General features: G+C 37.0%; 1 protein-coding gene across 2 annotated transcripts in view; it reads left to right on the top strand.

Annotated features, from left to right (window-relative positions):
• The window catches only part of il1rapl2 (interleukin 1 receptor accessory protein-like 2), a 246,409-nt gene that overhangs the window by 188,805 nt on the left and 29,996 nt on the right, over positions 1 to 27,608 (top strand). For both annotated transcript variants that reach the window (XM_085906100.1, XM_085906101.1), the window contains exon 7: positions 16,784 to 16,858. In XM_085906100.1, coding sequence (XP_085762226.1) covers positions 16,784 to 16,858 — 75 coding nt within the window. The remainder of the gene's footprint in view (positions 1 to 16,783; positions 16,859 to 27,608) is intronic.

Below are 27,608 nucleotides of genomic sequence, written 5' to 3'. Positions count from 1 at the left end.
TTCATTTCAATGTATGAATGGTATGTACGTCGCTTCTATTATTACCACAAGCTTCGCTATTTCATCCACAGGTACATATTGCTAGCATCGGGCCAAAACCTCATAAGTCCCATTTTGGTGAATTTCATTTTTTTTTTTTTTAAATCTTTACTTTTGTTCAGTCCAGAAGCGTGTGTGTGCCTTTTTATTGTTAGATTTTAATTATTGACCTATCTAAAGTGTTGAAAATGGCTTTCTCTTTTTCACAATGCAATGGTAGTGGTTGAACAAATGTGCCATTTCTTAGGTCTGAAAAGTGATGCCTATGAACATACATTAGATTTTCCCCGACACCATCGATATGAAATTAAAACCATGTTTTAAAAGTATTCTAGCCCATAGAACTCCAGCAGGTCAACACAGCATGTTTGGATTGTTATTGATTGATATTGATCGGTTTTTGATCAGAATTAGGTGTAAATCTGGATAAATATGCATCTGGCAATTGGTTGACCCATCCGTCAAAGTAAAAAAAAACAAAAAAACAATGGGTGGGGGAGCATTTGTTCCCCTAGTCACTCTAGATCGTAGGTGTCAAACTCAAGACCCGGAGTCCAGATATGGCCCGCCACATCATTTTATGTGACCCATGACGACAAATTGTGCATCAAATTAGTGTGTCATGACTAGAATTGCAAATTGTCATCATTTTTAATCATATATATATTTTTTTAATATTTGACCACCCCTGCTCTAGATTGTGCATGCAGTTGACAAAATGTATAAAAGTGATGGAGACCGGCGAGTTTAAAAGATTTTGCACTCTTGCTCCCACTGATGATTTCCACTCTAAAACATACATTGCACAGAGAATTTCCAGATACCAGTCAGGTAATGATAGGATCAAGTAAACACTAGTGCACAAACAAGTGAGGGATAAATCCATGTCGTGTCCAAGGAAGCAGTCATGCCCCCATAGAATAGAAAAGGTTACACCCCCTGTTAGCCCACTGGCTGTTTACCACAGCCCTGAATTCGTCCGACCTTATGTTCCCTGTAATGATCAATGGAAAGAATGGTTTAAATCTCCTGTACTGCTCAATCCTCACTATCAATTAGGCTCCCTTTCCTTGGTGGTGTCCTTCTTCACATCTCCTCCAGTTAGCGCGTATGGTGGATGCTGGCTCCATATTTGAACTGGAGTAGATGGCTATGGAAAGTCTGCTAGCACCGAAAACATTTTGTAATAGTACAAACATTTTATCACGAACAAAAACAATACAGATATCGGAGAAAGTTAACAGTAGCTAACTAGCTGCAGAGTCAGAATGCCTCTTTGATAAATGTTATAAATTGAAAGTAATAGATTTGAAAGTGTTAGTGGAAGAGAAACAAGCACAAGACTAAGTGACATAAAAGACATTTATTCCTCAAATAGTTTTGGGGAAGCTAGCGCCAGCATTGAAGCCATTTTTTGTTTGATTGAACTCATCCTGAGTGTGGCGATTAGATGAACAGTATGTGACAATCCTGCATAAATGCATTTAAAACTTGGGACAGCTAGCCCACAGACGTGCACCAATTGTTACAAAGCCCTAAAATGACCCAGATGCAGAGTTGAAAGAATGTATATTATAGGTGATAGACATGAACATTTAGTGCAGATTTTGTATTTGTGTTACAAGTTAGGCCAATGTAAACTTTACAGACAAGTCAATTCCTTTCGTCTAATGCCTTGTTCTTATTATCTACTGATTACAAAAAGTGCTGATTACCAATTTGATCAATTTGCATAGTGAAGGGAGCATGTCAAATTTTGCATCCATTGACTGTACATTGAAAAACAAATGAACGAGATCCAAATCTGGATCTGACAATTGTCTCATGAAATAAAGATCTATATTATCAGTGGATTTGTATCATGCATTAAACTGCTCATGTGTAATTCCATGAGCCAACATGAGGGCTGTTGCATTACTGGCCCACGATGCCTCAGAATGACCCCGCTGTTAATCTGTTTATGCAGCATTTCGATTTATAGAGAAATGTGCAGCTGCCTAAATTTTGATCCACTTTGCTGGTGATTCATTTTATTGCGTCAAGCACATATTCTGTGCTTCCGGTTAAAAAAAAAAAAAAATTACAAAGAAAAGATTTACATTGAACCCTCTGAGGTTGTTTCCCACTATTATCTTTGCAGAGGAATTGGATAATACTGTATCACTATGTTAGTCTTGTCTGGTTGCCCCCTATTGCAGTCTTAAATGGGTTATTGGATTTTTGAATATGTTTCACCCCTGTTGCATCATAAAACTGTTTTCCTGTTACAGAGCATAATATTTAGCCATTCCCACATGTCGTACCTTCATCATATAATCCCTCGAGAACATCATCATCAGCCCAGCACAGGGGCTTTGTGTATGTAGTCATATAATTTTGAACTTGCATTAGAAAAAAAATCTGACAAAACATGAGTAGGAATTTTTGGACGCTATCAAACAGATGCAATAACTGTCAATCCATTCTTGATAAAAAACAAATCTGATTTAATGTAAGGTTAAATTGGTTGCATATGATCAGAGTATTTAAGAATATTGCGTTATTTCTCTGACTTTATTCAGTTTTCTTATATGGCGGCGTCTTACCCCAAGTTTAGCCGGAACTGTTGTCAATGAGTGTGGCCATAGAAAATCTCCGGTTGCATGTAATTGTTTAATTGGAATTTTGCCCAAAATAATAGAATATGTGAGCACTGATCTCTTCTGGATTTTGGTGTGAGTTCAACTCCTTTATCTGATCTACAGGTGGAGGTGCCAAGTGGTCGTTTTGCAGCCTAATCATGCAATATGTTCAATTTGGCATGCTTATTAGCATTTCTTTTCGATAGTGCACCTCAAAGACACATCCTGTAAGCTCACTTTGTCTGTTACTCTATGTGTTACTACATTGTTCATTTGAGCACAAACAGCACATGGTATGTATGATATATGCAATACTATAAAGCTCTACATTGATAAACTCACACATTATTTCCTCATAAAAACAGCAACTCGAGACTTTTTGAATACAGACAATAGGATAGAACTTGTTATAAAACAACATACACTGGAAAAACTGCCAAAACATTCACAGTCATTGACCGTATAATTAATACTGTTAACTATATATTAATTATGTATGTTTTTTTTGTAGTTTGAAATAATTTCATACAAACTACAGATTACTAATTCGATCATTCTGTTTCATTTGTAAATGATGGATGGGCTGCAATTGCACCAGCCATACAACAGTCAGAATTGTTTTTGAAGTGTCTGTGAGTGATTTAGAGGGCTTTACAAGAGAGACAGGAGCGTAACTTATTAAATATAGCGCAAGAAGCACTTGAGTAACCATATCAATTAACTAAAATAGCATTCTGAAGTAGAACATGAGAGAGAGAGAATAGCCATTATCTGGTTGACTTCAGCCAGTTTGTGAATGAGCTTGGCTCCATTACACTCCAACTAGGTTTGGCCTAGCTGTAAAGACAACAGAGAAACTGGTTGGAGGCCAGCAGCTCAAAGGACGATGTCTGTGTGCCACCGCCATGGAGCCATGACAAAGTTTACCTTCTCTTCCAGCCAGCAAAGTTTGCGTGACACACATACAAGTAAAACCAATAAGAAAGTTCAGCCTCAATCTTGAACTATTGTATACTATTATGTCATCATAAACATCTCAGTTCCAGTGAGAAATGAAGATAATTGTGTTTGAATTTTTTTAAAATGTAGTCATTAAGAGAAATTTGAATTTGTCAACAGAAATGTTCTCTTTGCCAGAAATATGTGTAGTTTTTAGACGATGAGATTTTAATGGAGAAGGTCTGGAAAGTGCATTTAACTCCAGAGGCGTTACTGAGGCTGGGAAAATTTGTAGTTTGTGTCAGAAATATATCCTCCAACTTACAACTCCAGGAACTTTTCTTCACTTTCTGTATGAAGATCATGTCTTTTTGCCAGTTTATACAGGATGTAGTTTGGGTCGTTCCAAAGGTTTAACATATTTTTTCTTGCAACTTGACACAATTAAGTCACTGCTGATGTCAGGGTACACTCGCCTGACTCGGTGGTGGGTGTGCGCATGAGGGTGTGGCTGGTTATTTGTCTCTATATGTGCCCCGCGACTGGCTGGCGACCAGTTCACGGTGTAGTCTGTCTTTCACCCTTTGTCGGCTGGGATAGGCTCCAACACCACACGCCACCCTGAACAGGTCACGGCGTGTTGAAAATGGATAGATGGACGGATATACTAGGAAAATAATAAAGGAAGGAAAATATTGAATGCAGTTCTTTTTTGAACTCATAATATAGCTATATGAATAAATACACATTTATGCTTATTGACCTTACAAAAAAATATATATTTTCTTCTATGATGAGTACATTATACCTCGTTTTTTCACTCAATGATTTGACCAGTTTTGTGGAATTTTTTAGGGGGTCTTTGAATGTCATTTTATATAACCATGTGTTTAGTGAATGACAATAACACAAGTCTAAGGACCCTATTTTTATCTATTGTATCAGCACAAGGCTCACTGCGTGTGTTTGGCAGACTGCTCTCTGCCAAGCTGAGTGGGCTGGCACAGCAAAGGAGTGTCTAGCAGATGCACCTGCCGGAGTGACAATTTGCTGGTAGAAAGTCAATCTTGACCTCACCCTTGCTCAGACCACAACCAACAGCAGCACAGAGTATAAAGCTTGTATAATACAATGTATTAATACATTCATAAATATGTGAACAGTGGACGTCAAGACTGCTCAATCATTGTTTATAGTGTATTGACTGCCCCACGGTGAGACTCAAGTGCTTAACTCGCACGCCACGTTTAAAAGATGTGTTGATCGGCCATGACTGAAATCAGCCGTGACTACCCCCACAGCAGCGTAGCATTCTCTCGCAGGTATACCAACATGCGTTCGTCTGTGAAATTAACAACATGGGGTCTAACCTTAGTCCACGTAGCGTGCAGGATTTACCCAGGTCAATAATTTACATTAAAGATGTGTGATAATGTGGATCCTGCATGTAAGTAAAAAAAAAAGTGGAATTTTAAGACAAAAATACAACCATGTTCCAGGAAGCCAATAAAAGATTAGTGAAACATTGTATTATATAAAATACATCTAGATAAAATGATCTCTTTTATTACAGTGCTTAACATTTTTCCTTTTTTTTTTTTTTAAGATGATGAATATTTCATACTATTTTTTAGAAGCTATTTGTGCTCTCCTAATGAACTTCATCACTTCCGGGAGGGAGCATACAAAGTCCCAAATCTCATATTGTGTCATTCTGGAGTTAAGAGCAGCAATGGGACTGAGCCCTGAGGGGGAAACTAAGTTTGGACTTGATCTATTGTGAAAAGATCCTGAGGGGAGTCTGTTGGGAATTGGGAATGCTCATCATGCAGCTGTCACATCATCTCTCTAATACCATCACTTGCAACCCAAAAACGGAGGAAACTGACAGCTTGGAAACAGGACAAGACGTTTTGATACAAATAGCATTTGCATATCACTGAAGTCATTTAAATCTGTGAGTGTCTGGAAATCACCACAACAGAATGTGTTCCTCAGGGTGGTGCTTAATGCAAGATAAAAGGAAAACAAATTGAGTTTAGTCGTTGTTAAACAAGCCCTCCTTTCTCTTCCCCTGACTCTGCCCATCAAAAGAATCCCCACTGCAATGTGAGCAGCAGCGAAGTGTTCGGAATCTCTAATTGTATGAGCTACTCAAACCAGAAGGGTAAGTCTTCAAATGGAAATTTCAATTTCACATGCTCAGTGGACAGGTCCTGTTAAATAATTGTTGGAGAGGAATGGTAGAGCCATCGTCTTCCAACCCCAAGGTTTTGTGTTTGATCTTTATCTCGTGTGACTAAGTCGAAGTATTGTTAAAGCAAGATAACACATTTCCAGTTGGTCCTGGTTCTCCTGTTGCTTTATTCGTGAATGAGGAGCTAGTGTTAAAGCTCTTGAAATATCATTTACATTTAAATATGCGCTGACGCTGATGTCGCAGTCAAATCAGTCTTATCCAGATCCATCTTGGTTGAAAGAGAACAAAATGTATCAAAGTACTGGAAAAGGTTGCTCGGTCGTACTTCTTCACAGTTACTCTGATGTTTCTGCAGGTGGATTTAGTGGTGATGCATTCACCTGAGCCCAACAATAAACTGATTTCCAATCATTTTTATATGATGTGCTCAGCAATATATTAATTTGTAATGCAAGTATAATTTTTAAACCAAATATTCACATTTTCATTTACAGTATTTGATGCAACAAACGGAATAAAACTACAATTTGTTTGTTTGTTTTTGTTTTTAAACAATAATTGAGCAATGGCTTTGATAATAAATGCTGAGATACTGCTGCTTTAAAATCTTGTTTTGTGCTTGTTGAAAATATTGTCCCACGACTGTGCTTTTTGATCTCCCAGCTTTTTTTTATGAGGTCTAAATTTTGATGTAAATAGTGTGAGGCATAATTGTAACTAGGATTTATTACCCCCCCCCCCCACACACACACACACACTCAATCACATGGAATGAGGTGTAAGCATAGGAACAGGACAGGACACATCAGGAAGCAGATCCATGTGCAATGTCAATTCCATTTTGGTTTAAATTGTACTCATTTCCCATTTTAACACATCGTTTTGGGAATAGGATATTAAATCTTATGACTAAATGTATTAAATTTATGAATATGAAAGATTAGAGCATGTCAAAAAATATGCTGTCCCCAAGACTCGACTACCTGACCCAATCTCACATTATTATATGCACACACATCATAGTGTGAAATAGTTTTGCAATTGCTGCTACTTTTCCATTTCAAATCTAACAGCATGGGGATACAAAAAGAGGGAAATGTCTGCGTGTTGCATAAGCTTTTGTCTCTGCATATCAGCTGATGTATCAATTTTTTTTTCTTTAAACCGGGATGCTGGTTGACCGATTAGTTTATGTATTAAAACAATACACTCAATAGACGGAATCTAAATCAAACACTAAAAAGGTTTATTTGACACTTCACATGTTTCAGACAGGACATTGAAATGAGTCAAAGAGGAAAATAAACATAATTGAAGCACTTTAAAAATAAAAATATAAAAAGTGATGAAAACAGCAAATAAAACCCAAAAGACTTAAGGAAAAACTAAGAAATTGAATTATAACTTTGAGTGCAGAAATGACGTGAAACGTTTTAAAATGATGCAGTTCTTGTCAAGATGAATGTGTGTCTTTTTTTCCAAAATTAAAGCTGTTGTTTTTTCTGTTTTTTTTGCTTTTTATTGTTTTTAACTTCCACTTAACTTTGACTTGATTTATAACAGACTTGAGATATGATTGTCTGATTGCAGTGAACTTGGCTCAACATACTTTAACTTGAGTTCACATGCAGCAGTTCAGATTTTGGTGCCTCAATAAATAAATAAATAAATAAAGTTAAATGTTCAAACATACCCCATGAAATTTTTCTCAAATACTACTCATTGCTATTTGGTGCATTGAATGATTTTTTTCAATTTCATTTTTAGATGTTCTACTTTATGAGCAGTCGCTGAACAGACCTTGAGTACAGTGGAGGCAGGATTTTAGTGAACCAGGCATCTTAATTCTGGGTTATAAAAAATAGCCACCAAAAATAACTCACATTTCATAAGAAATTAGAGCTCTATTGTGCCAAAGGTCATATGTATGCCTATAGCTAATTGTGGAAACCTTAAAATAACGTGATACAACCCCTTAAACAGAAAAGGGCCAATGATGTAGGCGTAGTCCACTTGCAGTTTTGGTTTGCTCAGTTTTAAAGTCACCTGTTGACACAAGATATCCCCTGCCCTTTAAGAATCCATCAATGAGATTGTCAATGGTTGTGTTTATGTGTGCCAAAGTCATGGACTCCAGCTCAAACACAACAGACGCATGATTACAAACATTACTGGATGGATGGATGGACGGACGGACGGACGGACGGAAATTGTCATCATCCTTCTTTGTACATATTTCTTCACAATGACAATGGACAAAAGTGCCTCTTTATAATAGTACAGCTTTTATAGCCAAACCATATTTCTTAACTGTTATTGTTTATACAACATTCTAAAAGTTGATTCGTATACACATGTTTATACTCACATAATCATTTCTGCAGTTGGACATGTCCCTCATCGGATGTATGAGAAAGAAACCAGTCTCCACCCTTCAAATGCAGCACTCGAAGTCACTTTTTTTCCCTCTTTGACACTTGGTAAACATTGACAGCTGGAAGGCCAGATAGTGGAAATGATTGATTGACAGATGAAGAATTTATCCGTCACTCAAGTGTGGAAAGGGAAAATCAAGAGGAAAATAAAATAAACACTCTTAAACCCGTGCCAAATATGAGTAAGCTCAGCATTTGACAAGCAACATTAAATTATTTTTCTGTGTGTAGGACAAAGAAAGACAGTTTGGATGTGCATTTAGAGACTTTAATTAGTCGGTTTATATCACTCTCACCTAACTGCTGCTGGCCCCATTGACAGCCAGGTTAGGAACACACTATTTCCAGTACAGAGGCTTTAGGCGAGTCACGCATCCATTGAGATTAAGTTAATTATCTTTCTCCTATCTGCGATTATCTCAGAGCGCTCACTCCACTCCCTGCTGTCTTTTACTCAAACCCAGTGAGCGGTTGGGAAAATTGTCAGGCTATTAAAAGTGTCAAGAGATTTTTTTCCAACAGTTCTCCCTGACAATCCAAATAAACAAAACTAAAAAAAAAAAAAAAAGAAGTGGGATTTTAAGGATATTTGGTGAATGCTTCACATTTCTGAGGTTCAAACTTTTCCGTAACAACACCAACTTCCTCCTACATTCCAAAAGCATGCTTATTAGGTTAAGTCAAGACTCAAAAGTTTCTTCAGGTACAAAAGTGTGTGACAATTTTTGTTTTTCAAGATGTAACTTTGTGATTTGCTTGCTTTACTCACCTTTTTAACCAGTCAGATGGGAACCACCAAAGGACAAGAAAATTTAGAACATGACATCTGGACCTCAATCTATTTTCTATCCTGCTTATCCAACTGACTTGGGGCAAAAGCCAGACTAAATTCTGAACTGGACCGACCCCTGCTTTAGAGGCTTCAGACAATGGAGCCTTTGCGGGCATTGGTAGGAAAAACGGTAGTTGACTTGAATATATTGGTGTGCATTTCCCTCTCAAGCAACATGAACCTGGGTGGTGCATTGGTCAACACGTCTGCCTCACAGTTCAGAGGTTTTGGGCTTGATTCCGGCTTCATCCCCCCTTGTAAAGAGTTTTGCATGGTCTCCCCCGTGCCTGCGTGGGTTTACTCCGGCTTTCTCCCACATCCCAAAAACATGCGCTCCAAATTAACCATAGGTGTGACTGCGAGTACGAATGGTTGTTTGTGTCTGTGTGCTCTGCGATTGGCTGGCAACCAGTTCAGGGTGTCCCCCAACTACTGCCTGATGACTGCTGGGATAGGCTCCAGCACACCCATGACACCCACGGAGACAAGCAGTGCGGAAAATGGATTGATGGATGGATAACATGAACATGATCCTCAGACAGATTAGGCGGCTCCAGCATCTGATTAGGATTCCTCAAGGACACCACCCTGACTAGGTATTCTGGGTATGTCCCACCGGTAGGATGACCTAGTCCTGCTGGCCTGGGAACTCTTTCTGGAAGAGCTGGAAGAAGTGGTTGGAGAGAGCTTGGTTTGGGCTTTCCTGATAAAGATGTTGCTCTCTCGACCTGACCCTGGATGGACAACATGAATCTGTGTATTTTGGGGTAGAACCATGTAACAACCTATGGCCTACAAAGGTCCTTGGGTATTTCTTTTTCAAAAAGAGTGCTACCTTGATGATGTAGATTTTGATGACAAATGCGTATATGACATTGGGCATAGATTGAGTGTGTGGGAAAGAGCGTGTGTTACCGCATCTGCTGAGACTTGATAAGCGCTTTAATAATGAGCCTGTTCGTTCTGTCATTAGTCAATGCACTGTCACTGTCCCGACCATATTCCGTTTTCATTTACACACAAAGACAATAACAGTGAGACGGTGGAGAGGGTTATAGGAACAAAGATAAAGCTTGAGCATTGTTGAGGCAGTGATAAAGTCTCACTTTGTTACACACAAACACACACATCCTAGTGAGGTCATACTCATTAAGTTTAATGGGATCACCTACATAGTTTTGACCGTGCACACACATCATCATCATCCATCTTCAGGGTGTGAGATTTTCCTTCAAAATGAAATACCCCTTCATTTACAAAAAGAGAACTTTAATGGTGGGAATGAACAGCGAATATTTTTCTCATTGCTTTCTCTCACCTGATCAATTGAGAAATATTGCTCAAGGCATTGGCACCAGGAGGGACTCATGGCCGTGAGTTGCCTTCAGTGTAGATGATCAATGTGTCATGCAATTCACAATAGTTGTCTATTTGTCTCTTTTTTTATAATCACAATCAACATACACCCCTTATTGACCCAATCTACGGTATGTAAGCATTTTAACATCACATTTCCATCACATGCTGGCAAGCCAGTCCTCTGTGTCTTTCTTGTGATGTGGTCAGATGCTCACTTGGATTACACAGCCAATAGGGTGTAACCAGGAGCCGAGCCTCACAGTTCTGAAGTTTTAGGTTTAAATCTCACCTCCAGTCTTTCAGTGTTGCGTTTACATGCTCTTCATGTGCTTGATTTCTGATACGCCAGCTTTTTCAAAAACATGCACGTTAAGAGCGCTCAACATTGATGAGATGTGTAAACATGAGTATGGATTGGGTTTTGTCTGCTATATATGTGCAATTGGCTGGCAGTCAGTCCAGGGTGTCTCACATCTCACACTGAAAATCAGCCGGAATAAGCTCAAGCCCACCTGTGAACCTAATAAGGACAAGCAGTGTAAAAACCGCATGAATAGATGGTCAGACAAACAGATGGACAGATGGACCAACAGACGGACGAATGGATGGTGTTTAATCCTCTTGAATTTGGACTCATGAATGTTTTTTTTTAGCAAGTGGCTAAAACTTGCACTTTTGCAAATAGTGAGAAATAAAGAAAAATGTGTGAACATCAACCATATTATACATCCATAGAAATGTAGATGACACCAACCTATACAGCAATGCACACACGCATTCCCTGATTGATGGATTCTGTCCCCGGGCCCAGTATCACCCTAGTTATGAGGCACGCTGGGTAATTATTCAAACCGTAACATTTCTATGAAAGAATTGTCTCAGGCATCAGTTCTATTAAATCCTCTTCCTGGTCAATATTCAATTCATTTGTCACCATGAAGTGTGTTTCAAGTGGAGATACATATACACGCACACATGCTGCAATAATGGTTGCAATGTCCCGTGTGGTTTAAATAGGGTGGCCGTTTCGAACTAAATACAATCTTTTCATTGCATTTTTTTGTACAAAATGTCTTGGTATTTCTTAATTTATTGGATTTCATCTTCATCTAATCACCCCTCCCCTTCCTCACTGTGTGCCTATGGAATATTTCAGCCTGCAATTCAGAAAGAGATCACTGGGGTCATGCCCAAATGGATTTGTCATTGTTAGACGCTCAAGATCAATTTATCCAGCGAGAATCATCATCAGCTGTCTTGAATTGCCTCCATTACATTGAAGCGTATTTTAGCCCGGTCAAATCTGATCCCAAATTAGATGATCCATTTCATAGTATTGTCACCAAACTTTTCGATCATGTTGCTATGTGGTCGAAAGTCTTAGTAGGCCCATCAACTGGAGGGATCTTTGTAGAAGAAATTGAAATAAAATCTATTTAATTTACCATTGATCTGAGTCTCGGTCTCTAAAAGCTACACAAAGACTGCCAAATAGTTTCTTTTCGTGGAATATAATTTTGAGATAACAACTGTAGCCTTAACCTGGGTAGCATTATGGATGACATTCTAAAAACATATACTCTCCTTACATTTCCTTTTCCATAATGTTACTGTTTTATTGTTAAACGCAGTAATTTTAAACCAACTTTTAACACACCTCACACTTTCTTTTACATACACAACTTCCAAATTGGGCACATTTGTTGATGGCTACAAAGCAAGTTCACACCATCCAATCATATCATGTTGCTTTCTTTTCAGGAGCTTTATTCTCTCCTCTCTCAAACTTTAATTTGCATTTCATACCTTTGATCCATCAAATGTGTGGAATAAAGGACAGTGAAGTTGCACCACGATTGTGTGCGTGTGCATGTGTGTGCGTGGGCGCGCACATGTGTTGAGAAATGTGAAAATAGATAGAGGTGCACTTTAGGTAACTCAGCATATGTGCCATCCTCATATTAATCGCTCAAACGCACGTTTCCTTTATTCAATTTCAAACACCCTTAAGGTCTCTCCAAATCTGTCTCCCAAGAGTGGCTATTGCATCAGAACTATGCTAATTTCTATTTCGCAAAACACCACATCCTCATATTAACATTACCTTTTAAAATGGATTTGCATAATCTCAGCCATAAATCAGATCTATTTATCAGAGACTTTTTAGCTGTTACAAATGACTCATCTATCAGATATTCTTGGCACAACATCAGATGACTGGTGAGAGTTCTGGTGTCAAGGCAGCTTGGTAATGATTTTTTAAAGAGGTTCATTCAGTGGCAACATTACATTAGGGGCAGAGGGACAATGCACCACCAAATCAAGCAGCTGCCGTTGTTGTTGTTTTTCCCCCTAATTACAGGACTGATATTCCAAAAAATATACTTCAAATCCAAACTACAAATTAGATATTTTTCCCCACGGACATAATCGCCCTGGAGTTTAATGTAATTTCCCAGCATTATTTTTTGTGACATATTTATGCCCTTTTGGGAGGATTTGGGGGTGGAGATCTGCAGCTCCATTGTTACTGCAATTTTGATATCATCCACAAATTTAGGCTCCCATAGATGGCCCTCTTGAGCTTGGGAAAGAGAAAAATCACAAAGAACAAAGTTGGGATATTACCGTATTGGCCCGAATATAAGACGACCCTGATTAGAAGATGACCCTCTCTTTTTTAAGACTCAAGTTTAAAAAAATACTTTTTGAACACCAAATAGAATTTTTATACAGAAAATAATTACAGTACATCTGAAACAAATGATTATAACAATATATTCGAGAAAAAAGCAGAACATTGTTTATTATTTAACATGTCATTCAAATCATTCAAAAACTGTCTATCACATCCTAATATTTGAACATTTAAATATGTAAACTAAAGTGCAATCACATTTGTAAAGGAATGGCTTCTGGTGTTTCCATTTTCTGTTTTCTCTTATTTTTTTCTCTTTTCTTTCTTACCGCTATTTTTTTTTCTTCTTCTTTGTGCTACCGCTATTTTTATTTTTATTCTTCGTGACACCAAATGTGTGGAATATGGGGGCATCCAACGGCTCCTGGCTGCAAAGAGCATCGGCATGAAAGAGAAACAAACTTAGCGTATTGGCCCGAATATAAGACGGTGATTTTTGCATTGAAATAAGACTGAAAAAGTGGGGGTCGTCTTACATTCGAGGTCTATGTCAGTGCATTATTAGTTGACATAAGAATCTAGCGTCATTTTGGATCGCTGCTCTTTTTTTATATATTCGGTGGTCCCAGCAAGTGGCACGCAGCTACACCATCGTCATGCGAACGTCCGACTCGGTCTTGGGCATGTGCCGGTTGCATTTTTTTCTCCCCTTGCGTCATCACATCCTTTATATGAAGTGGCGTTGATTTGGTGATAAAAATCTTTTGAGCAGAAGTATGTCATATACAATTTAGGGCTAGTCTGGAGCCCCGCCATGCATTGCTTAGAGTTCACAAAGGCATGCAAGCAATCTGCTTACTTGCACTGGCGACCTATAGAGGTATGGAAATTGAGACTATAAATTTCCCATAACAATCAGGCCGCACTAAAGTGCAAAATTAAATAATGCCTTTACTACCTGTCATTTGTCAAAGGTCAAATCAGTTTCCAATGCAGGTTGTAGTACAGTATCTGACTATACTTGTTAAATAGTTCATGATGAGACAATAGTTTGTGAGTTTTGCTAACAGCCAACAGTCTTACTGAATTAGTTTTCTGCACAAAGAACCTTGAAATGTATTAAATTTACATCAGACTGACTTGAATGCAATGAATGGATTGTATGCAGTTTGATCTGTCAAGTACTTCTTTTCATCTGCTGAAAAGGAGTCAGGAAAGAAAAGCTCAAAACAATGTATAGTGTATGTATTTGAGAGACAACAACTGAGTTATAATATATGTACATTAATACAACACATTTGCATATTTCTGTTTCAAATGGATGCTGGCAGTCAATCAAGTAAAGGTTTGCCATGGCTCGGATCAAACACATGCTATGCTTCTTCTTACTCCTTTTTCGGGCATTCTTTGTTATTGATTCTTTTCAGTTTGTTCGTTTGTTTGTTTGTTGTACGGACTTACATATGGCACTTCAAAGTGTTATTTGTTTTATTTTTTATCTTTTTATGTTTTAAATATGTTCAAAATAAAGATATCAATCAATCAATCAATCAATCAATCAATCAATCTATTTCAGCAATTCTCCACCTCACTTAAAACAGTAGGCTGATTGTCAAAGCAGCAGTTTCTCTCCACTGAGTGTGTAAATATTTCCCGGTCCTGACTTGTGGTTGATGTAAGATGGTGATAATACAACATTTTCTTTTCAAAGAATTAACAAGTGTAATATCACAAGTGTCAAACGAGACGGTACATTTGGTTTCACTGAATGTCAAGCAGCAGAAGGTCAAAAGGAAGTGTTAATTTTATTTGCTGTGGAAAACATCATATGCCAGACAACATGAATAATTAACATCGTGCTGGGAAGCTGGGCATAGGATTTTGAATATTGTAAAATTTAATTATTGCCCTTTGTCCCCCTTTTTGCAAAAAGACACTTGTCCTTAGACTTGTTGAAAACACAACAGCAAAAGTGTATTTGAGGAGGCAAATGCAGCACCAGATTGTTTGTTTTAGTCTGTTTGGAGCATCTGGTGTCCTCTTCAGTCATGTAAAAGTAACTTTCAGGGCTTTGAAACTGTTAGACACTGGCACATAAATCATCTGAGAACACACATATACAAATGCATATATTGTGCACAATGTGAAGTTCAAGGGGGAAAAAAAATCACATTTCTACAACCCCTAGCAAAAAATATGGAATTACCGTCCTTGGATGATGTTCATTCAGTTGTTTAATTTGGGAGACACAAAACAGATCACAGACATGACACAAAACTAAAATCGTTTCAAATGGCAACTTTCTGGCTTTAAAAAAACATATTAATTAAACAACTGAATGAACATTCTCCGAGGCCGGTGATTCTATAATTTTCGCCAGGGGTTGTATATTGCAATGACTGCTGTAGAAGCTGTGAAAGCAGACTGGTGATTATTGCTCTGTCTGACCTTATGTGCTGGACTGTTCTGCACTGCCTGCATGGAAAAGGTCAAACTTGATTTGACAAGCAAAGTCCATATGAAGTAGAAGTCCCTTGAGACATTTCTAACCTGGTTCTAGTAATTAACTGTGGAAGTCAATACACACAAATAGGGAGTAGATTACATGAGTGGCCAGCGTTATCAAGGGTAACACAACATTTGCATCATCAAATGTTAATTTAAAACATGTAGTTAATGTGCTCTTGGTACAGACAGGTAGGATATCTTACTTTGTTGTCCCCATCCGTAAAAAAATGTATACTTAGATATAAAGTTTGTTAGAGTTTTGTGAAGAATTCAATTTCTAACCCATGGGTGTGGGGTAGGGGAAAACATCTTATATTTTCTCCCCATTGAATTTGGAATGTACATAATTTTTATAGCACTATGAGCCTTATTGCATATATGCAATTTCCCTGTACATTTTCCTATACAAACTCCCAAGCAGAGATATTATAGAATCCCTATACATCACCAACAAAGAGAACACTTAGAGAATATAGAAAACATTATTTTGTCACAGTCTTTAAGTATTAGACAGGATTACTGTGATGATCGTCTGGCAACGGCTGGGCGGGTGGAGCCCATCTCTCACCAAGTCAGCTGGGATAGGCAGCAGCTCACTTGTGACCCTAATGAGGACAATTGCTATGAAAAATGGATGGATGCATTGTTAACTCAAAAATAGATGAGCCAATATTTCAATATTATTGAAACATACTGTACATTTGAAATAAGGTCAAAATTCAAAGCTTTTAATTATCCATCAATTAGCCAAACTGCATTTTCTTCACCAAAGTCACGTGTGCCAGCGCCTATATGCCTGTTTGGCACCCCAGCCAATTGCAGAGCACACATAGACGAACAACCAGTCACACTCATAATCACATCAAACGACAATTTAAAATGCTCAATTCACCTACCATGCGTTTCGAATGTGTGAGGACACCGGATTAACTGGAGAAAACTCACTCACATACTGACATTCAATTGGTGCCTCTACTATGTGACACTGTTCTCTCAGTTAAATATTTAACTGACCAAGCAGCAACCGCATTACATGAAAACCGCACTCTTCTCATTATTTTATCATTCAAATTAAATCACATGAAATTCTCATGAGAACAGGTTCCGAACCTCATTTAAACTTCTCTACGAATTGTGATTGTATATGTAGGTCTTCCTTAATGCTGATAAAGGCTCTCACAATGCTGATAATCTCTATCCACTTTCCTCCAGCTCTCCAGACCACCCAGCCACCTAAAGTCCTCTTTCCCCCGGAGAGACAAGACACAATGATTGAGATCACACCTGGTGAGTACCAACTCATACACATGAAAAATTATATATATATATATATAATATATATATATATATATATATATTATATATATATATATATATATATATATATATATATATATATATATATATATATATATATATATATATATATATATATATATTTATTTATTTATTTCTTTTTTTTTTTTTTCTTTTTTTTTTTTCTTACATATTCCCCTGCTGGTGATTTGGTTTAAAAAACTCTATTGAGTGATTACAATTATATTATATATTATATTATAATTATAATCTATTGAGTAATATGTAATAATTATTTATATATATAATATATAATATATATATGGCATTTATATATAACAGTAGGTAACAGGCAACTTCAAGATGAAATGTTAGGTATGTACTGTAATCATAGTGAAAGAAACAGGGTCTCATTAAGTCTGTTTCAGATTTCTTTGTGTACTAAATTGTATGTTGCGTGTTCTGCTTCAGCACCGGATGACTGATTGCGCATGTGTGTGCGTGCATCTCGCGCTGTGCAGCGGTCTCCCTGACAATGTTTGCACTGTCGACAAAAATATGTTTATTTGCATGTACTACTATGGGTGTTTATGTGTTTCCATTAATTCCGCATTGATGTAGTATCAGGCAAATAGGCCCCGAGGCCCCTATACGCCGATTGCAGCAGGGGCACCTTTTAATGGGAATCAAACAGGCTCACCAACAACCCACACAAATAACAGCAAGACTGTAAACCTTCATGTGAACTGTTTGTGCACACTGGGCAGCATGCATCCCACACACATGCACACAGCTTTTGTTTTTTACATGTGCAAGCACAATTACCTTATACATTTTGTTCACTTCCAATTGTTATTTACATTTTCACTTCATTGTTCAACCGTGTTTTTTTAATTACTCTCCTTTCCTCTCCATCCCGGTTATTCCTCTATTTGTCTTATTCTCCTATCTGCGCCATCTCCTGTATTGCCACCTTTTTCTGCTCTCCATCCCTCCATAATACGATAGGTAATCAACACCATTCCTTTAACTCATTGTAGTCTCACTAATGTGAGTTGGAGACAGATGGAATACATAATTAAAGATGTCTGACATGAATAAACAGAACTTTAAATGAATAAAAAGATCCATGAATAATGAAGGTCGCTTAAGGGACTTAGTGGGACATCCTCCATTACAAAAACACTCTGGTGAGCCCAAGTTGCATTTGTTTAACAATCTATTAGGGGCATAAAAATGAACATGGTTTTGAATGAGTACTACTTGTCATAAGTCGCTCAGAGGACTTGCTGAATTCATCTACACTTATTATCTGCTTTTCTCCTGTTATGGGTTTACATTTCTCTTAGCCAGTAGTTGGAATTGTTAAACACCGGAGCTCTTGCGTCATAAAACTGAAGCGGCATCATGGCAATCAATATGCTTGAAAACTACAGCTCAGCTTTTAACAATATATGTAACATCATGTTTCTTCCTCACATCACTCAGTTTAAATGATGCATCGCATTTTGTTTCACCTTCAAATAAGCATATATTTTTATCATAAATGATATTGTACGTCACAATACAATGACTATGCAAACATGAATATTCAGTGGTACCATGACTTGCAAGTTAAATTCATTCCTTGACCAAGGTTGTAACTCAATTTATTTGCAAAGCAAAACAGTTTTTCCAGTGAAATTGATTAGGTGGCAACAAATCTACCAGTCCCCAAACATTTGTTTTTTCAAACAAAATATAATTGCATTGTATACAAACATACTAAAAGAGAATATAAAAATTAACCTGGTTAGATAAGGTGTAATCACAGTATATTAAGGAAAGATTAAAGTCACACAGCAGTAACTGTAGTGTCGTGTATGTGCCTTTTCTTAGTGAGTAAAACCAGGTTAATCAACATGAGAGCCTCTGGGTGTAAGTTTTGGCCTAAAAAAGCTCAAGCAAGTCTTGTCGTTTTCTATTTGCGTGCTTAACTATTTGTCACGATTAATAAAAGGTTGTAAATGTATCAGTGACTGCGACTCTATATTCTTTTGCACACTTCACTCTCCCAGCTGTGTATCTAAATGTTGTCATGCAAATTAAAGCAAAAAGAAGAATTACCAGGTCATGGCTTGTATCTTGTTTTAGATCAATTTGTTGGAAGCTATCTCACTGATGAAACAATAACTTGTAAAACCATCAAACTTACAATAAATAAAAAAGATTATAACAGAAAAGTACACATCTCTCACACTATTTCTATAACAAAGTAACCTGAGATAAGTACAGTAGCCTACGCAAACAATTCGTGATTGGATCAAACTGTAAAAGACAGTGACTTCACAGATCTACTATCAAAACAAATGCTATTGTAAAGAGACAATGACAGCCAATTGAGAATTGTATTGTAATTGTCTTTATTTAACCACAGGCATGATTTACGTAGAAGAGGCGCAAGGTTCAGTGAACTTAAGAGACACTAGAGTCTTTGAGCGATCCTATTGGTCAGCCAGGTTTCTGGTTGGCTCGCCAGTTAGCACTCGACTTCTTTTCTTCTAAATACAACTCATTTTTCAGTTTGGTGCTGCTACATCATATCGTATATTTAATGTGTTGAACCAAAGGCCTCCAATTGGGTAGACTTGAAGGGGAATAATAACATTAACATCACCAAGAGAACATTGTGTGCCCATGCCTATATTACTAGGTCGAAGACAGAATCAGTATCAATAAAGTAATCCCTCATTTATCGCTGTCAATTGGTTCCACGCCCACCCGCGTTAGGTGAAAATTCGTGAAGTAGAGAACATACATTATTACAATATCCACACAAGGGTTTTATGAACTTTGATTTCATTTTTAAACAATTTTATCTACGTTTTTTGTAATTTTAGAAACTTTTGTAAACATTTTAAAGTCTAATTGACTTTTGAAAATATTCGTATTCATTTAAATAAATAAGAAAATAAAGAAAATAAAAGAGTAAATATATTGTTACAATATATTCACACAAGACTTTTATTAACCTTTATTGTAGTTTTAAACACTTTATTGTTTATTAAACACTTTTTTTTGCATTTTTAAACACTTTTGCAAACATTTTAAAGTCAAGAAACATTCTTGTTTCCTAACTATTTAGTAAACACTTTTGTGAACATTTTAAAGACAAGCTGACTTTCAGAGGCATTCTTATTTACTAACTAACTACTTAAAGACTTTTATAAACATTTTCACGAAAGTCTCGAAGTAAGAAAAACTTCCGTGATGAAGCGCAAGTATGATATGTTGACACAGACAGTGCAGCAGGCTGAGCTAAATTGTAGTTAGAACTGCTACGCCAATCAGCTGCAAGTTCCCATCGGCCATTAGTGTCATATGGTCAGACAAAACCGCGCGCTCCAAGTGACGCCCGAGGTCGCTGATGGTGGAGGGGTGCACTTGCCGCTCTTGTTGCCTGTCTTTAAGATACAATATGATAATTACATAGGCATATTTTTTTTGCTTTTGTAAATTCAGGGAAGGGAAGGAAGTCTGTTTAGTAATTTTGTAGGATTTCTGTGCATGCTGAACATTTTCAATGAATAATATAGCGGTGTAGACCAAATTCAGAAAAGTTTGTCTAATACATGCTACATCTGGCAAGTTGGCCAGTTGCTCGCAGGCAAAGTTCTTATTTACTTTCTATTTCTTTATGTGTGTGTGTGTGTGTGTGTGTGTGGTGTGGTGTTAGAAAGGTTGAGAACAGATTATTCTCCTGGCTACACAATAAACACTTTATTTTCTGGGGTCACTTAAGCCTATTTCTCAAGTCTGTTGCTACTCCCTCAGGACAAATTCCTATATCCTCACCCTGTGTCATCGTTCCATGAAGTATATTGAAGAGGAAAATAAAAATAAACACACACACACACAAGTGTAAAAGGTACCAGTGAAAGTTTGACTTTGAAAAACAGGTGAAGATAAGGTGGTATACTTTGTACCCCCCACATCTGCCTCACTTTTACCCCCATAGCATTTATCTCAGTGTGTCTGTCTCCTTCTGTCGCTGTGAGGTGTCTGCTTGTAGCTCACTTTATTTTCATCTGTCTGAGTCCCATCTACTGCTGCCACTATCTCAAACAGTTCCACTGTCTTCCTATCAGCTCATTCTACTGTATCTCCACATTCACGTTCTTTCAAACGGTTTATCCCATGTCAGTATTTCCTTTCAAGAGATAACCTGGAGTGGTGTGCATCAAACGTTTCCAAGTCGGCATTTAAGCCATGGCATTGGTTTTGTTTGGAGTTGTTCATCTTCCGCAGACCCTTAACTCAAACTATACACAAAATAAATCAGCTCAAGCAATTATTAAACATGAATTGCTTTATTTGCCCACTTATGAATGTATTATTGTCATGTCATGAAGTCTTGAAAAGATACACAAAGGGTGCGAGTAACTACAAAACATAAGAATCATAAAATGATTGATGAAATGAATACTAATGAAGTTGGAAAGATAAGAGAATTTGCTTCACAAGAAATTACAAAAGAGTCATCTTGGTGCAGTACTCCCTGTGACTGAACCGGATCAAGGGTGTATACTTATAAGAGTTGGAGAGTTGTGCCAATCTTAATAGAAAAGTATTTGAATGTTATTATTTTGGTCAAGCTTTTAGCGCTTTAAGTGTTGTGAGATTCAAAGAGTATATTTAGAGTAGCATTCTAAATGTCAAGAGGAGACCTCCTCATTCAACATATTTTCCTAACTCAAATTACACAAATAAGAGAAAAAATGCTTACTACTTAGGCCTACTTACTAATTGTGATAGGAGATTCAAAGAGTATATTTAGAGTAGCATTCTAAATGTCAAGAGGAGACTTCCTCATTCAACATATTTTCCTAACTCAAATTACACAAATAAGAGAAAAAATGCTTACTACTTAGGCCTACTTACTAATTGTGATAGAAGGACAAGTTTGACAGACAAAAAGTCCAAGAGAAATGAGGGGCACTAATTGCTGTTGCCAAAGATTGGCAATAGCAAAAACAATCTCAAAATACAGTAGCCTATATGTTCAAAATTAATTATTTATTATGCATTCAATTTTATTCATCTATTATTTCAGATAGAGTTGTAACCTGAAAGATGACAGCGCTAGGAGAAGTATCTACAGGCAAAATAACTTTTACCGTCACCTTTACTGTGCTTTATGAACACAAATAGCAAGCAGTAGAATCTAATTTTGAGAAGTGCTCTCAGTCAGTAGCACCACGTGTGAAACCTTAAGACGTTACCCCTGCTACCTACTTTTGGAGTCAAACCTAAATCCACATTTTCAAGAAATGCTATATATTTTTTAGATCCCTTAAGGCCCCTAAGATTCAATAAAATCCTAACATGTGCACTTGACTGCAAAAGTATGACTAAATAGATTATATTAAAATAAACCATGAAACATTATTTAGTTCACATTTGCCTACTTTGAAATTTTGTTTACCTGATGTTTGCTCACTTTGTATACTGACTGATTTTCCCAAAACACCTATTACCTGGTAGATGTTACTGACTCTAAGGGGATTTTTTTCAAGCTTTTTGCTGAAGCTTCATTATGGTTCATAATAATTATACTAATACCATTTGAATTATCAGACACCCACTACTCTGAAGTAATATAATAATTAAAAGTTCTATTCCTAAATCTGTAATGTTCGGCTGCATAAAAACCAAAACTATTGCCACTATGGGTGTTTGTTGTTTGGTCCTCTGTGATTTTTGTAACTCCATCAGTGTCCAATTACTTTCATTCTCTCTATCCTCTCAGTCAATCTAATTTACAAATGATGACTTTCTCTGCGGGATAATCCTGTGGAGTTGGAATCAGATTTTTATTAAGAAGTAATCTCCTTTAAAAATCTATCTAACAAGTTTGTGCATGAGTAGGTGAACTGGTGTTTGTGTGTCTGAAAGGAATAATGAAGTGACTTTGAGCGAGGCTGTGCGAGTTTGGATATCTGCCATATAGCACCGACAAAAGCTGGAACAACCGCACTTGCTTGACATATGTTGCTAGAATGCCTGTCAGTCGTGATTATATCAGAAACCTGTACAGCCGCACTCTGCTCGGTCTCTTTTTCTCCTAGTTTCACCTCTAAAAAAAGTCTTGCACTTGCTTGTGAATGCATTACATACTGAACAGAACAGTCTTGACATCAGTGAGAGGTTAATTGGCATTCAACCCAGTATTACCTTGAGTGTTGTCCAGACAGCTAAATGATGACTTCAATACGACTACAATAGCTGTTATAGTTCCTTGATGCTGAAACAAAACTACAGCAAATAATTAGAAATAGGTAACAGTGCAATAAAAGCTAAACATCCATTTTTTGAATTGTATTAATTCTGAAAATTATAAGAATGCTCATTAGAATATATTTTGATAAAAAAAATACATTTTAAAACATTGCTGAACAATTGAACAAAATCATTCAACGTTTTTTTTTTTAATAAATATGAATATCCACTTGTACTATACAAAAGTCACAAATTTTCAAGAATTGTTGTTTTAGCAATGTTGTGTTACCAATGTATTCATCATATATTTTTACCATCTCTGGTGAAAAGAAAAAAAAAAACAGTACAGACCAGAATATGTACTCACAGAATATGCTGGTTTTACTTGTTTTTGTGCTGGTCCTGGGGGTACACATTTTTCAAGTATTGATAGACCCTCACCAAGGGTAAACTAGTTGAAAAATATGAAAATTAATCAATAAAAATAAGTGGAAATAAAAATCGATAAAGGTTTGTATTTGGGTTTGTTTGTCTCTATGTATAAGCTAGCTTGTCCTGTCTGGTGAGCAAATGATTCTGGGGGCTATTGATGTCATTGTGACTCGTAATACAAGGACGTACATATATTTAGTAAATAAATTGTAAGCATATGATCTGTTTATTTTGATAGTGGTGGGCTACGCACAATTTTTTTTTCAATTTGTCAGTGCGAAAAAAGACTTGCAAGTTACAACAGGGCAAAAAAACAGCTCAGTCTGCGCTATCGCTCTTAAACTGTCAGTTTAGATTTTACAAAGCCCTTATGACTGGTCATTTAATTAACCTTGTCAAGCATATCGCCACTAATCTCCTTTCTAATTTCATCTGTTAATTTAAAACACGTCTTAACGAGGCCAGTCCCCTAGCCAATCAAATGTCCAGAATAGGTATGTATATAAGAGCAAGGAACCTTTTTAATTAGATCTGTCGGGAAATTGCCAAATATGGGCATGGAATGAGAATTGATTGTCTTTCCTGAGAGAGCTATTAAGAATCACCTCGGGTTTTGAATGTTTGTGCTCCAAAGACTAAAAAGCCTGAATGTGTGTGGAAACTGATAAAATCGATGACAGGCGGTAGAATGACGTGGGTAGAATTGTGAAATCTCGTTTTCCTCCTTTGTGGCAGCTTCATTTCCGCTTTGAAAGAAACATTTTAATATTTGCAGAAATGATGCTCCATCACATATTTATTAAATCCTATCACTGCAACAATACTGTGCTGCCAAATATTTGAACAGCCTTTTTGCAGCGAGATACTGGCCTATAAATATGATAAATTATTCATAAAGTATAATTTCTTTATATTTTGAAAATGGGTTTGAGATAATTCTCTAGATAGTCACTGGTGATAATTGCTCACGCTTACTCTTTAATGTGTTTTTTTCAGAATATCTTCTGAAATATAAGACATAGTAAGAAGTGTTGGATTTTAGAGCAGTGGTTCTTAACCTTGTTGGAGGTACCGAACCCCACCAGTTTCATATGACCATTCACCGAACCCCTCTTTAATGAAAAATAAAATTATTTTTTTCAAATTCAAGACATCGATATTTTTTAATGGTGCACAAAATGAGCCCTGCATGAACATCACCTTGTTCAAAGAACAAACTCAATGCACAAACTCACAACAAATTACACACTTGCAAATCAGTGTGACTTCTGCTGTTGCCTTTGCGAGACCAGTTCAGATAAGCGTCATCACAAATTGACACAATAAATCAGGTGTGTTCAGACCTTCGCAGTGGAGGCTCTGCCGAACCCCCGAGACCGACTCACCGAACCCCTAGGGTTCGATCGAACCCAGGTTAAGAACCATTGTTTTATAGGATATGCTGTTGGTTATTTCTTTTTTTTTACTCAACATTTCAATGTAACCAAGTGAAAATGAAAAAAGACAAAAAAAAATAGTCATTTAATTACTGTGAGTGAGGAATGTTCATTTTACAATTATATCATGCCCTTAATGGAATTCATTAAAGTATGGAATGCTATATACTGGATAGCCACAGTTGCCCATCGACTGACCAAAAGAAATGGCGTCACGGCCACTGTTCTACAAAAACAGCACAGTCATAACATAAATTGAGCACAAAAAGGGATTATGACTCACAATTCTGGAAGCTGCAGTTGGCAAAAATGGTACAATTTTGTCACTGCCATGTTACACAGAAAGGATTTAAAACAGAAGCATTTGAGGATAAGAGAATAAGATAGGATTTCATCTTAAACCATTTGTTGGAGGCAGGACGTAAATAAAATGAGAAAGTCCATGACCTAAAGCTCAGCTTTTACAACTCCAACGGTAGACACACACACACACATGTATGTACACATACACTCATGCGTGGACATCCAACCTTTTCAAAGCACCTAATGGGCAAAAGTACATTAGTTGCATATATTAGATCGTAGAAGGGTGTGTGTATGACAACCTGTGTTTTTTAGCATCTGACATTTTATTGACAGAACGACACATAGCTGCTAACTGTTGCTGTTCGCATTACAAAATACAAAGAATTTCTATCCTTGTAAAGACACAGCTCTTATGATGGATCTTTTTGATTGCGTGAATTTGCCTCAAGTTTTCTCATTTGACTCATCCATCAATCTATTAAGACAAAACCATGATCACTAACTGCTAATCTCATGAATTGAACAACTTCATTTTGATGATTGTACAGTCATATGATTAAGATGAATATTTTTATGGCAGGGGCAGCACAGTGTGGTAGTCTTGCCCCACAGTCAAGAGTTTGTGAGTTTCCTTGCCAGGATGAACTTGCGTGAAGTTTGTTGTAATTGTGAACTTCCTGAAACCTGTCGCATATAAGCCAGCGACCCACATCATTATTCACTGCCTTATCTGCTATCCTCATGCCTTTTGTATCACTTCCATGAGTCAAAATGCAAAATTGACATTTCCTGTAAAACCATATTGAAGAAAAGTGTAAATTCTACTATGACCTTTTTATTGAGATGGCTAATTAAAACATACACATCTCCACCAACTCCTTCAAAGTCCCCTTGATACCTCTGAATTTCTTGGGGGAAAAAAGAAAAATTCAATAACCTTTATTTAATGTTCATCTTGGTGATAAGTAGGTCATAGAGAAGCAGAGGGGGTGGAATCATAAATTACATGAAATAAAAAGAAATTGAAAGACTAGTCCGCTATGTCTTTCAATTTCTTTTCACTTGCCTCACAGCCTTGATAAAGATGTCAAAAGGTATTTGGAAGCAAAAGCAAGCATTCATTTCTTTAAACTAGGTTCTAAAAGTCAAGGTTTTCAAATGGTTCTGATAAATTGCATTACAATAGATGGTATGTATACTGAGTCATTTTCAATGCCACTTTTCTTTTCTGGGTCGCGGGTAGCTCGATAGCCCAGCTGACATCCGGCAAATGGCAGACTTCACCTTTTACGATCGTCACCAATCACAAGGCACATATACTGTAGATACAGACAACACTTTATGCTCACACGGTCAATGAGGAGGAACAGATTCCATGCTGCCCACACAGGAGCCAGAAGGGTGGATCAAATTATTTGTGCATGTTAAAGGTCCAAGAACTTTTATTTGAACACAAACTGTTGCAACGCGGGTTGACAGTAGTATACAACAATAAGCACAGGCATTACCTCTTTGAGTGCTTGGAACAGATTAATGACATTACCATTCATTTCAATAGACAGAGATAATTTGGGATACATGTGTTTTGAGTTACAACCATGGTCATGGAATGTCTTGTAAGTCAAAGCACCACTGTAATTGCATTTCTCACCACACGATCCAGAAAAAATCACATCAGCAAGTTAGCTGAGTTAAGGTCATAATGTAGCCATTTTACTCTGCAGCTGCTTCATATTTTTATCTTAAGTGACAATATGTAAATATTTTGTATTTTTTTAATGTTCATTATTTTATAACACCACTATTTATTTCTATAATATGCAAAAATATCAATGTACATTTTTTATATCATCTATTGTTTACATGAGCAGAATGTCTCCCTGCCAATTCTCATTTTGCCTTTGCTACATTGGCACTGCTTTGCAGGCTGGTTTGCACCTGCATTTTAGATGCAGCATTGGAATGTGCAAAATCAGCTGTCATATATCATCTTTGGTTTGATGAATCACAATGCACATGCTAAATTCATCTATTTGCACATAATCGCCACAGAACACACAAAATGAACCGTCTAGCAATTTTGCATGTTTAGCATATGCATTCCTGGGTGCGCAGATTTGCAGATCAACTTCAAGATCTGATTTTTTTTCTCTATATTAAGAAAAAGAAAAAAGAAAAAACAGACCATGGACCCGCTCTGAGATGTTGGTGTGATGTTTCCTTAGAACAGACTATGTACGCTAAAAGGGTCAATTTAACTGTCAGGAGATTCTGCTTGCTTCAGTCGATGCATAAGTATACTCTTAGGA

The sequence above is a fragment of the Syngnathus leptorhynchus genome, chromosome 2 (assembly GCF_054491065.1).
Source record: "Syngnathus leptorhynchus isolate UIUO chromosome 2, UIUO_Slep, whole genome shotgun sequence".
In the NCBI taxonomy this organism is placed as follows: domain Eukaryota; kingdom Metazoa; phylum Chordata; class Actinopteri; order Syngnathiformes; family Syngnathidae; genus Syngnathus; species Syngnathus leptorhynchus.
Note: the sequence above shows the minus strand (reverse complement) of the source record. Positions and strands in the feature narration are given on the sequence as shown.